Genomic DNA, 13,594 nt, shown 5'->3' on the forward strand with positions numbered 1-13,594 from the left:
ATATCTATTGTGCTGGTGGTGGAAAGTAATGTAAAGTTAAATTACTCAAGTACAATTTTGACTTACTTGTACTTTACTTGCAGTAGTATACTATACAAAGTACCTAAAATTATTTACGATACGATTCGATTACGATTCAGTAAAGGATCTGAGTGCTTCATCCTCCACAGACACTAACTGATAGAGCAGAAAGGACGGCACTGTGGTTGGGCCGACACCCATCATTAAACTAAAAATAAGCACATTCCAACAAAAAACATGTTTTTTTCCTATTTTTCATCTTTTCTAATTTATTGTCAGGGACTGGTAATGAGGTGGTGTTTATATTTCTTCACCAGATTATGGTTTATATAAATGAAACACTGCCCTCTAGTGTTAGATACTAGATACTACCAGTGTACTTGCAGACATCCGTTTATGAAATCTGTGCTCAGTGACTGCACATGTTGAAGGACCTTACAGTGATTTTACAGATCACTGTAAATGAAGCACTTTTCAAATAACTGTACTTAAACACCTTTAATGTGCGATCAATTGCACAAAAAGCAGAACAAGAAGAGTTCCTCTAGGTTCACAGAATGAAAAGCATTATCCCTCTCACTAAACTTTAAAAGAAAAGAAAAGAAAACAAAGAGAACGAGAAGGGACATGAACCAACAGGTTTTGTGAGGTTTGTGGTCTTAACCTTGGAAAATAATAGTGTTGTAATCTTGGTGTGAAATAAAGCCCACAAAAGAGCTCCACTGTGATCTTATTTGTTTGCAGTAATAACTCCTACACACCACAATTCTTCTGACAACAAAACATTTAAACATGCCTTGTTTAGCACCTTTTGCCAGAATTGAAAGGGGAAGTCTGAGCCAACACACTAACACAAAACACAGTGAATCCATTTTAATCATGTTTGCAGTCCTCTTACCTTTTGGAGAACAGCTCTTTCAAGTGACTCCACCTTCATCTGCTCCTTTCTCAGGCTGGCGTTTAGTGCGACACCCTCAGAGTTGGCCTTCGCACGTACCTGGGCAATCTCCTCATTAGCCCTGTTAGAGAGGAAGTGATGGAGACGAGAGGTTGTCGAAATTAGAGATTATAGCCTAGCCTTGAAATGCAAATGGGTTTTTAGGGTTAAAAACCCCAATGATTGAATCCTGGAAACACAAATTGTAGAGCTGGAAGCTTACTTGTCTAGTTTCTCCTCAGCATGCACTTTGAGGGTTTGGTAACGCTGCTCCTCCTGTTTGATCCGCATCAGGTAGTCCTGTGCACACTTCTTCAGCACCTCCTCATTCTGGAGAAATACACGTAGAGAATATCCAATGATCTGGCTTTTATGTGGGACGGATAGCATCTCATGACAGTCATACCGAAGCTCTACTGACCTTCTTGAAGCCCTCCAGGACTCCCTTCATGTTCTCATACCTCCTGAAGAGGTCAGCAAAGGAGCGCTCCACAGAGTTGAGGTCGGCCAAGGCTTGATCCCTCTCTGCAGTCAACTGCCTGACTGACTTACTACAGGACAGGGTCTTCTGCTGCTGCTCGTCCTCTGCAAACCAACAGAGGATTCAAAACGTAAGATTCAAAGGAAGTGAAAGCTAGATTATCTTAAAAATATGGAACTGAAACAGCACTGTCAAATGCAACCATGAAAGACAGTACAGTTATAAAGTAGCAGAGCAGTGGTATGTCTTCAGTTTTTTTTGGATGTGGAGGCTAATCCAGCACACTGTGTTTGACATGAAGCACTGATTATAACATTAGTGCAGACTCTCAGCCTTTAGGGAGATCGAGCGTGTTCACATCTATACTGGGTGTGGGACACTTAGCCCTTTTTATACATACTACTAGTTTTCTCCAGTTTTAGGACAATTTAGCAGGACACAGATCCAAAACATACAAACAAGGAGTTGTTTTTTATAGCCAAACAGCGGAATATACCTGACTAACTACTACAAACACTTGACCTCAGTACAAGTGATCACGGGTTTCACTTTCTAAAGACCACCTGGCTGCAGTACAGACTTGGTTTCTGCTGGTGTTTTTGAGGCATTTATTATAGGCAGTTGTAGACTACAACTGATCAGCATACAAATATTAAATATGGTGTTTAATTTTAAGGAACCTGTTATGTTCTCTAACATTTGGGGATGTATGAATAAAAAAGGGCACTGCAATCTTCTCAGAATAAAGCTGAGAGTTGACACTTTAACCTCATTGTCATTGTTTCATTTCTAATCCTACGCACTGCAACGGACCCAACACAACAAAAACTACTATTCAATGTACTACTGTATAATTTCTAACTTGAATATTGTAAGTGCAGTGCGTCCTTATGAGATGCATCCCTAAATTAAATGTATCTTGAAGGTGTCACAGTGTTGGCAGAGCAGTCATGAATTACACATGCTACCTACAATAATGCATTCTGGACCCTACACCTGTTAAACAAACACAACCATGTAGAATATACCACCACCAGGTGGCAGCAACTTACCAATCATCTGTGCAACTGTTTTCTCATACTCCGCAACTATTTTCCTGTAAAAATAAGAACAGAAGGCACACCATTTGTCAACTTTGTCTCTCTAAATTATTTATATTTTTTTTCTACATTTGCATTTTAAATGTGAAGCAAGGTTTAGGGAAAAAAGCAACGCATCATACCTCATCTCCAATACCTCAGCTCTACTCTCCTCATACTTCCTCTTCCACTCATTGACCTCGATCTCCTTAGTGATGATCTGATTGGAAGGTCATGAAGAGAATTTGTTTTTAAAACTTTATGAATGAGCGCTGTGTTTCTGAGTGTGTGGCAGTGACATACCTCCTCTCTGATCAGGGTTAGCACTGCGGCCTTGTCCATCTCACTCAGAGGTATGTTGTCCTGGAACAGGGCTGCTGTGTCTGGGCTGTCACTGCTGGTCAACTTTGTTGTTTGGTTCATGGATATCTCACTCTGTGGAACATGCAGAAAGCACACTGTGTGCTCAGTCTAAGATGTGACAAGAACATCCAAGACCCTTACATTCTATAAACAGATCCCTTACAGCAAGCCACAAATCATTACTTTTGGAAGGAATGCTCTTCACATTTGTGTTTATTTTATTAATCAAACATTTATATAAACTGAAGATGCAAGTGTGGTTATCTCAAAGTAAATATAGCATTTATCAAATATTGTGAGTAACAGAAATAGCTAAAAGACAGCAACACAAGCTAACTGTTGTCCCAGTATGAAAAAACAAAACAAAAATCTCATTTGAGATGAAGAACAGTTGGTGCAAAACAAGCAGGTCATGTTTAAATATTCATACTGCTCACTCCCAGTGTTTTCTATAGTCTACTTACTATATCATCTTTCAGACTGCAGGTGTCCTTCTCCTCCAGCTGATCTGCAATCTTAGTCTCAGGACCTTTGAAAAAAAAAAACAACACATAATTCAGTGACAAATGACAACTGTTAATTGTATTAATTACCTATATCTAAGTTACAAAAGAGAAGCAGATCCAAGCTGCAACCTACTGGTGCTTAATGTCCAAAACTTGAGACTATGGGCAGTATTTGTGTAGTTTTCATCAGATCTTATTTCTGTGACTAAGAGATACTGTGAGACTGCTTTTAATGCACAGCTGTAGGAAGCATTTGTTCCCCAGTGTAATATTTATACATTTCTTATTTCCAGGACAGGATTTTGCTGAGCATGCATGCTCCATTTTTCTTCTTCATAAAGTTTGACACTTTCTCTGGTGGCTTTGCAGCCTCCAATACTCCAACAGTACTAACTGAATCACTCTCCTTGTTCACATTTTCCACTGCCAGTGGAACTTGCACCTCTCTGATTCATTCCTACTTCCTCACCATGCCTCATGCATACACTGAGCTAAAATGACCTTTCACATGTCCTATAAAAAACTACAAACTTAAATACATCACAAGTTCACTTAGAAGGTCAGGTGGAATAAAACAGATCAGATATTATGACTATTGGTAGAATTACTATTATCTACTAGTGCTGCTTCACATAATAAAACATGCATTTCTTTGTGAACAGATAGGTCAGTTGGTCCTTCCACTAAAGTTGACTTAAAGGGAAACCTTGGGTGTATTTATATGACTTAATAATAACCTTACAATTATATGTGATGCCAAAAAGTGTTGTTTCACTATCTGCTATTGTTCCATTTAACTAACTTAAATTTTACACACAATGGAGTGACTGAAGATACATACATACCGTCCATAACAGATTGTATATCATTGACTGGCTGTTTTTTCAGAGGTACTTTATTGCATTCAGGTTCTCCTTTCTCCTCCTGGTTGTTTGTTGTCTGGCCCATAATGCCGGTGGAGGCGAGCTTTTCCTCATCCGTGGCGTGATGAACTCGCTCAGAGATCTCTGGGGTCTGAGCCACCACCTCATCCTCCTCCTGGAGGAAAGAGAGGAAGATAGAATGCACATTACAATGGGATTCACTTCACACTTAGTAAGTTAAATATATTCTAAAGAAAACAAAAATCACTTGTTTACATAAAAATGTGTATGTGTATTGTTGTGGATTCAAACTTTTAATGAACAAATGTGGATACAGTACATTACTTCAAACATTACAGTATCACTTATCACAATCCAACCGCATTATGCTGGGGAAGTGACGTTATGTAAGGTAACATTTGTGAGACTTGATTGTGTTAGATTAAGTTATCTTAGAGACTCTGGTATTATATAATATCTTGAGTATATCACCTAAGGATGGAGAGAGGTGATAATGTTGAGGGCAGAAGGGAGCAGCAGAGTAATATTTGACTGCAGAGTGATAAGTCACTGATCTGTCACCATGCCAAACCAGCACTGCAGAGCTGGAGACACTGATGATGCTCCTGTCAGCTTGTGTCACAGAGTATGTATGTGTGTGTGTGTGTGTGTGTGAGTGAGTGAAGAGGTGAGGCCAAGAGGTTGGACAGCTGCTGAATAATGGACATTGCAGTGTCACTGCAGTAAGGTGACACATTTCAGCTGACGCAACACTCACACAGAAACACACACAGTACCTGATTGCACACATCGAGCACCAAGGACTGGCTCTCATCGTATTTCTGAACTTTACAGGAATTCCTACAAAGCAAGCACATGACGAGAATACAAATGTCAGAATATATAGATCCAAAAGTAGTGATCCTTAAACAATTTCATTCCTTTTCCTCCTGTTTTCTATAACCATAGAGCTGCAAGCTTTTTTATGTCTTTGGAGCTGATCCTAGTGTATATATTAAATGAGGTACATAGCTAGTCTAGTAGTAGTGCTGCCCAACTTCTGACAAGATCACCAGATGGAACAAATTAAGTTGTTGATGTAACAGGTTATGGTCTTGTGAGTTGAGGTGAAACCGAGGAAGACATTTATTTCCCTCACATGCTCCTTCAACAGTCGGTTCTGACCCAGCACATGCCACGATGAGAGTAAAATGGGAAGCCAGCATGCGTGAAGGAAAGAGAGCGTCGATAGTGGGAGTACTTACAACAGAAAACAGAGAAACTTGACTTGTTCAGATGTCCTGGGGCTAATCGAAGTGGACGAAAGCAGAGGTTGGGGGGGGGGTTGCGTAACACACAAGAGAAGGAAAGATGAAGGATGAAGGGGATATTGATTAAGGGAATGAAGAATAGAGCAGGGGAAGAGACAAAAAACAGCGAGTGAGTGACTAAAGGTGCTCAGCTTAGCATGTTAGATTCTCAGCAGATTCCATTTCAAGTTCGAGCATAAACACACAATGCAGAGCGACCTGGAAAAGCTGAAACTGGTCCAAACCACTGCAGCCAGAAGCACTTTTAAAACCTATATATAACCTGGGAATTGCATCAATGGTCAGTATGCAGTGTTAAGTGTTTGGCATGTGTTCAAAGCATTGTTTGGTATGCATCCTACCCCTAGTGGATGTAAATACTAACACATCAAACCAGTAATCTGAACCTTATGTGAGAGAATATAAATGACTTAAATTGAAATCTAATCTATTTTTGGTGATAATGTTACAAGTTCAAAATTGCAAACTCCCGGGGAGGAAAGAAAGAAAGGCTTACGTGATTGTCTTCTCTTTGCTTTTCTTGGGAATCTGCCTCACTTTCTTCTCCCCTGCCGGGTGCCCTTCTTTTTGTTTGCCTTCGTCTTTTACTTTTTTCTCTGGATGAGGAGCGCTACTGGACGAGTCCTCCGTGCTCAGGGTTTTGGAGGGTTTAAAAGGATCCACAGAGTCATCAAAATTGTCCGGATCAAAACTGTAGGAGGTCTTAGGGAGTACTGGAGAGCTGCTCACGGTGCTATTGCTGCCAAAGGGATTGAAGTCCGGGTCGTCCCACTGACTGGGATCGAAGTTATATGTTCCCGTCTTTGGAATAGGAACATCGTCTAGGTTCAGAGGTTCATTAGAGTCTGAGCCTGGCAAAGCAGTTTCTGGAAGAGGATCTGAAACTGGTTCTGATGCTGGCTGAGGAGCTTTTTCTGACACTGGCTGAGAATCTGTTTCTGAAACTGTTTGTTCTGGTGCTGGTTTGCTGGAAGCCGCTGATCCTTTGGGCTTCTGTTTCTTAGCTGCGAATTTGCTGATTGTCTTTTTACCACCTAATTTCCTCGGAGGTGGCTTGCTGACTGTCCCCTCATCCAGACCGAACTCCAGCAACACAGACTTTGCCTCTGACGATGACTCCATCATCTCTGCTTCAGGTGCAGCTGCTGAGCTGGCCTCACAGACAGGCAAGGAGCCACCGAGTGGCTCAAGTCTAGGTAGAGAGCTTGAACCACACGGTGGAGGAGAGTTCTGGATTTTGGATCCGCCGCTGGTGAAAGGGTTAAAGCTGTCATCCAGCTGGTCAGGGTCAAATTTGTAAGTGGCCTTAGGAACAGGAAGTTCCTGTTCCTCATTTGTTTGGGCAGGCTCATTCAGCGGGGCCTTTATTTTCAGGGATGGAGGTTTAGATTTGCTGGTTTTAGTCTTTTGAGTGGGCTCGGCCTGGTTGAGGCCATTGCACTGTGGTTCTGGTTCAGCAAGACATTTCTGCTCAGAGGGCTCTGGAGCTGGGCTGGCAGAAAGTTCACTGCTCTTGACTGGTTCTGGTTCCTAGATCAACTGGTTTCTCAGGTTCTAAGTACTGGTTTGCGTTCTGGTTCTGGCTTCTAGTACTGGTTCTGGTTTCTTGGTTCTGGTTCTCAGTACTGGTTCTGGTTCTGGTTCTTGAGTTAGAGTTGCTGCTGGTACTGAAGCTGGAGCTGAATCTTGAGCTGGAGCTGAATCTGGAGCTGAAGCTGGAGCCACATCCGGGACAGGATCTGCAAATAGGACGGGGACTGGGGCTTGCGATGGCTCAGAGGATGGCGCTGTGCATTTGGTCACATCAGGCATTTCCTTCACTGAGGATGAAGTAGGGACAGGCACAGAGCCCAGGGCCTCTGGAAGATTCTCTGTTTGTTCTGCTTCCAGGGTCTGGATGTTTACTTTCAGTGGGCCACCCATGGGGACGGCAGGCTCATCCTGACCCATGTTGGGGCTGAGCGAAATATCCTGATCCCAAACAGGAGCAGTCACTATCAGGTGCTCCTCCTGATCGACATCTAAAGAAGAAATTAGTTTTTTATTAACACCAGAATTAACCATATGAACACATTCAAAATGCAAAAAAAAGAAAAAGAAAAACTGCATGCACACTTCCTCTACCTTTGATAATCCCTCCAATCAAATCTAAACTTAGATGTAGGTGGCATCTGATTGGTTACAATCCAGCCAACTGTTCCAATTGCTGCTGTTGCCATGGCAATGTCTTACTATGAGGGCCATGACATTTAAACCAAGTAGTGCATTGGAAAACAGAGACAAAGAGAGAGCTATGATTTATTTTGTGTTGTGTTAAAGACAACAGGGGCAGCGCCGGTTGTGGTGTCATTATTGCCTCCAGGGAAGCTTTTGACACACCAACATATTTCAGTATGCCTGTCATACCCGTCATATTCATGTAATATTATGTTGCTAGGAGACTAGCACAGCCTGCTGTGTTTCTACCTACTTCCATTCACGTTATCATGTCGCCAGAGTGCCATTTTCAAAGTATTCCTGCAGTCCAACATGTCCATACAAACATATCTTCTTCCAAATCCACATGCATATTCAGTCCAAAAGTATAAGAATCCCCTTTTCTTCTCTCACTTTTGTGTTTATAAAGACTGCACACGTCACAGCAGGGATAAATCTCACAAAACTGCAGTGCCTGTTTGCAATAATATGCAAATATTTGGTTCAAATTGATTAATAAAATGAATTGTTTTGCATTTGTTTACAATTTTGTTATGATATACTTCACTGATTTTAGTAGTATTATGTACTAGGGCATAGTGTCTGTACTATATTAATCTTTATCTTGAAATTAAAATATTTGTTCCAATATTTTTAAAACATTGTGAAATAGTATAGATAATTATTTTTACATGTATAAACTCAAGTCATATTGCAGCTTAGCATGCATTTCCCCAGACATACAAAGCAACCCTGAGGTATCCATCTGTTAATGCCTTTCTGGCTTTGACAAGTCAACTATCCATTAAATATTTCTAAACTGTCAGCATGTATAGACAGACGCTGATGTAGTAATGGAGACTTTGGATAGCGACAGACAAACACAGCCATCAGCATGTTTAGATTCAAAGACGTTTCTAAAGGCACTTCAACTCCTGCTGCCAGGATTCAAACTTCCTCATTCATAGCTGCAGGGAGGGATGTTTGAAGTAGAAATGTTTGTTGGAGCTATTTCTATACAGCAACTGCTTCACATCAACGCACAGTCTCCTAAAAACCTCCTTAAAAAGTGAGCACACGATGGTTTCAGCCTGATAACTAGCTTTGTTCAGTCACTCCCCTCATTGTGACCCTTTATCAGTTACCAATACAAAACTGGGTGAACTGAAGCTTTTGTTTAACCTGTTGAATTCCAGAGCAAAGGCCATTCCCACACTCTGCTATGGGCTCCTCCTCCAAGTGATTCAAATGACAATGACAGCGCTTCTGCCATCATCACACCCAAAATCCACACTCAGAGTGCATACCAGCTTACATACCAAGCACGCAGGGCACGTTTTACTGCTTAGGTATCGTAAGCTCAGGTAAAACATTTGTATAACACATCTGTATGATCCATATGAAAGTTAAAAGTTAGAATAACGTGTCCTCCTGATACACATACAGTAGTTAAAGCTAGAATGCAGTAGGTAGGTACATTCCTGAAACTGTCAGACTGCATATGTATCCAATTACTCTGGCATGGTGAACCTGATACGCCACAGTTAGACACAGTAGTGGAATTTATAAATGCCCAAATGTGCTATTTAAAGTTATTATTTTAACATATAGTGCTGATAATAACTGACACATTTTAGAAACTTTCTTTTCTTTCATTGACTATGAAAACTAACACATGCACAGACATGTGATGATGCCTGAACATCTAGTGCAACATCAAAAGACGGCTGTTTCCATGGCAACTTCAAGGAGGAACACTCTGTTGTGTTGTGTACATACAGAGTATGAAGCTGCCCCGAGGCGTTACTGTAGTGTGTTTACGTCCTGTACAGTATGCCGACTCTGTCTCTCCTTATCTCTTCTCTCTCTGTGTGTCATTTGCTCAGCAGTGGCCTCACCTGTTTTGTGTGGATCAGCGTTGTTGTTCTCCAGCTCTCCTGGGAAGGTCGGAGGGGCACGGACAGGAGTTGCTGCTTCAGGAGTGTCAAAATTACTCTCTGAGTCAGAGCTGTGGAAGCCAGAGAGAGACACAGAGAGAGAGCGAGAGCATGAATTTCCCAAACAGGACAGAAAGATAACTGAGGAGTAGTAACCGCATCATAAATACTGGAACTTTATACTCTCAGAGGCACAATTCTGAATCAGCACTATAAACTATAAAGACGACTTGCACTAACAGAACTGCACTAACTGCATTAAAATGTGCAATATGTGCAAGTAGAAGAAACTCTTTATTTCTATTCCCTCCCAAATCTATATATACTCCAGAAACTGTAGGATTCATGGCGTCATAATCTAAGGGAGTGTTTTTAGCTTGTGATCCTTTAAGGTGAATCAGTGTCTGCTTGTGACGCCTCATCAGGACAGGTTGCAGTTCAACGACAGAGTGATGTTCCCCTTTAATGCTGTTCTATTTCAATACATTTTAGAGGCCTAAAGGGGTAGAACTACCCATTTTTTGTGGGTATAAAATGTATATACATGTATAGAAATTAAATATATTATTGAATATAATCATACACACATTTTGATATTTCTACTTTATGCATCATGCACAAAGAGGACTTGAAAGGCTTTACCGTCCCATATCCATCCGTAGTATACTTTATTGTTTTATTCTGCTTTTGCGACCTTCGGCACTTTTTGATTGACGCTAGCAATGGAGAGAAAGTAAAAGATTGACTAAACGAGAGAGAAAGAGGAAATAGAGCAACCCACCCTTTCCTGTCACATCTTCAGCACTATAAAGTATGAGGTACGAGACTGCACCATACGGACGATTTATGTAAATATCGTAATATAAGATGTGAACATTGCAACTGCATACCCATGGACCCTTTTTATCACAGACTTGTGATTGCACACAGTCAGCTAGATACGATCACTTCAGGAAGCAACATCACAGTGTAGTTAGATATTGATAAGACTGGTTAGATAACTGCTGGGATAGTAAACAAACGCGACTTTTTGGCACGGTATTGATACATTGTCAAGTCAGCACAAAAAGGCAGTTATGAACCTTTGTGTCTACTTAGAACAATGGCCAAGATAATATGATCATCAAAGCAAACGTGACAAAAAAGTCACAAGGCCTCCAGCATGTGTCATGTTTGTGTGTTAGCAATGATTACATCATCAAACTAAAGCGTACCTGACTGCAGTGCTGGAGCATGTGTTGTTTCTGTGAAGCCTCAGAAATGAGGATGTACCAGTCAGTGAGGCTGAGAAAAACATGCAGTTCGGCCACACCAGAAATGTGTCGGCAACAGAACACATTTACATTAACATGCAGAAATGCTGCATGTTAACGGCAAAAATGATGCAGACAGGACAACAGGTAGGCTGTTTTTTCTTTTCATGTGCCCATTTTCATCTAACCTTCATAAGATTAGAGATTGCTCAACCTGACAGGTGGACACACACACACACACACACACACTCATGAACACACGTGTGAAAATGTCCCATTCTCCAGTTCAGGAAGCGTGAATCACAGCCTCTAAAGTCCCACGGCTCCAGATCAACACTTGCCTGCAGCCCTGAGATCTCTCCTCCTCCTCTTCCTCTACTCTCTCTCCACGTTGCTCCCTCTCCTCGCTGGCTTCATGCCCTTCTTCATCTTCGTCTCCCTCTGCCCCTCGCACCGCCGTCCACGTCCATTTGGCCCATGACACGGGTGACAGCCAAGACATCCCTCCTCTTTCCACGGGGGGTTCTTCAACCCTCTATCGACTATAGGATTCACTGGGCTGGTTTCCAGAACCTGACGGATCCTTTTCTGAGCGTTTCTTCTTCAGATTTCCACCCTGCCAACAGCTCTCACATCTTTCCACAGAGCTTCTCTCTTCACACGAGTTCCCAGTTTGTCATGAAAGGAAGGAGACATTTCTTCTTCTTCTTTCAGATTTCAGAAGATTTCAGCTCCTTTCTGTGTTTTTCTCTTGTCTTTCTTCCAGTCACGCTCTCCTTTCCCTCTGCCTCTGTGGCAGAATACCACAGCTCTGATCAGCTGGGTTTCAAAAGGCTGTTCTCACTCTCTCCTCCTCTGAACCCCCCTCCAACCGTTCCTCTCCACCTCAGGCTAGTCCACTGACGGAAAACACCGCAGGGGGAGGCAGGAAGCTTGAAGCTCTTAAAATGAAGCAGCTTCTATTAACTCAACAAAATGAGTTCCCCTGTGGTTGGAGAATGGTACGTCCCTGTCAGACCGCTCTTCTACTCTGAAGCAGAAGGAGGGAGTCAGAAAACAAACACAGAAGGAGGAGGAGGAGGAGGAGGAGCTGAACAGTTGGGGCTCCACATTTTATAGCCCAAAGAGAGGTTAGGAATGTGGGACTGGAGCTTTAAGCCGCCTTTGCTCCCCCAGGCTGTTAAACAGTTAACTGTTTCTTCCATCCAATGGCAGGCATGCATGACCAGGGGAACCAGTTCTGTTAGACAGCCCCAGGAGATATACCTGACTGGATTCAATTTGTCTGCAGTAATCGTTCAGACCACTGAACTGACAGGGGAACCACTTCCTTCAATGCACTCATTAATTGAAGGTAAAAACTCATTGTAGCATCAGACACAAAGACACAATAGCACATTGTTGAATGTTGTCAAGGGAAAGAAAGTACGAGTCATTATGTGTGTCTGAAATACCTCAACAGTATAATAAGCTCTCTAAAATAACTAATGCTGCTAAAAAAGCCAAAGCCATTCACTAGTATCAACAAAGGACACCTTATGGAAAAAACGGTTACATTGACAAATGAGTCAACCTCAGGGATACTGTCTTAGACTGGTTTAAATCATACTCTTCAGTGGCCCCTCTGACCAGAAGTAATCCCAAAGGCTCCACCCTTGCTCCCAGTAGGACATGTTATCTACAAACACAACACTCATTATCTGTGTTATATGCTGAATTAATGCACTTTATGTGTTGTATTTGCTTATTTCACACACCTTTATTCTTATTTTATGTTTGTTTATTGTTGGATATTCTATTTCATTTTCTGTACTTCCAGTGGCCTGATTTTATTACATTTTATTGTGCTCAATTGTTATATCTTGATTTTTAAACGTAAAGCACTTTATAATTCTGATTCCATAAGTGATAAATAAAGTGTATTATTATTATTAAAGGTGGTTTATAGTTGAGTAAATGCCAATTAGCAACAGTTAACAGCTTTAGTAAGTCTAACAATCACTTTGAAATGTGGCCACAGCTTTTGTGCTTAAAAGAAAGGTTCATGTTTTTTTAAATCTGCCTTAAAACAACACTTACATGCCTGTACATTAAAAGAGTTATTGGTCAGTGTAATTATTCCTTTCTTCCATACTGCCTGTGAAGCGATCCCCTCCTAATTTGATTCCAATGTAAGAGATGGGGAACAAAATCCAGTCTTCTGTGCAAAAATGTATTCTGGAGTTTAACCAAAGCAAATATGAGGTTTCAGCTGCTGCAATTGGTCAAATCAAGTGGGTATCTAAGTTATCGTCTGTAAAATCCACTCTTTTTGCTACCGTGCCTCTCCTGAGGCTAAGCAAGGAAACACTTGCCAAGGAAATAGAAAGAGGGAATTCTGCACTAAAATGAAGGTAACTTTGGAAGAACTAACTCAGACTGCCAAAGCCTCGTATTCACTTCAGCTAAACTTGTGAATGCATTTTTACACAAACCGAGAAGAGTGGTTTAAAGCAATAAGTCAACGAGGCCAATTCATGTCCAGTGTTGAGAGGAGGGATGATTACAACCACTGATAAATCTTTCATTGTACAAATGAATGAAGTGAATACTGCATTAAGATACCCTTGAAATGTTTTTGTATCCTC

The 13,594-nt window shown here is 41.4% G+C and overlaps 1 protein-coding gene across 1 annotated transcript in view; it reads right to left on the reverse strand.

The window, feature by feature from the left end:
* tacc1 (transforming, acidic coiled-coil containing protein 1) overlaps positions 1-11,950 on the reverse strand; it is a 13,924-nt gene extending 1,974 nt beyond the window's left edge. Inside the window, exons 1-13 of the mRNA XM_035661629.1 lie at positions 11,309-11,950; positions 9,676-9,785; positions 7,208-7,602; positions 6,078-7,111; positions 5,048-5,111; positions 4,233-4,425; positions 3,346-3,410; positions 2,822-2,953; positions 2,662-2,738; positions 2,492-2,535; positions 1,380-1,543; positions 1,182-1,288; positions 920-1,040 (exon numbers count right to left, since the gene is read on the reverse strand). Of these exons, the coding sequence (XP_035517522.1) occupies positions 920-1,040; positions 1,182-1,288; positions 1,380-1,543; positions 2,492-2,535; positions 2,662-2,738; positions 2,822-2,953; positions 3,346-3,410; positions 4,233-4,425; positions 5,048-5,111; positions 6,078-7,111; positions 7,208-7,602; positions 9,676-9,785; positions 11,309-11,469 (2,667 nt within the window). The 5' untranslated portion in view covers positions 11,470-11,950. The remainder of the gene's footprint in view (positions 1-919; positions 1,041-1,181; positions 1,289-1,379; positions 1,544-2,491; positions 2,536-2,661; positions 2,739-2,821; positions 2,954-3,345; positions 3,411-4,232; positions 4,426-5,047; positions 5,112-6,077; positions 7,112-7,207; positions 7,603-9,675; positions 9,786-11,308) is intronic.
* Between the last annotated feature and the right edge of the window lie 1,644 nt (positions 11,951-13,594).

Source organism: Morone saxatilis, unplaced genomic scaffold (genome assembly GCF_004916995.1).
Source record: "Morone saxatilis isolate NCDOM2014 unplaced genomic scaffold, NCSU_SB_2.0 Contig18, whole genome shotgun sequence".
Classification (NCBI taxonomy): domain Eukaryota; kingdom Metazoa; phylum Chordata; class Actinopteri; family Moronidae; genus Morone; species Morone saxatilis.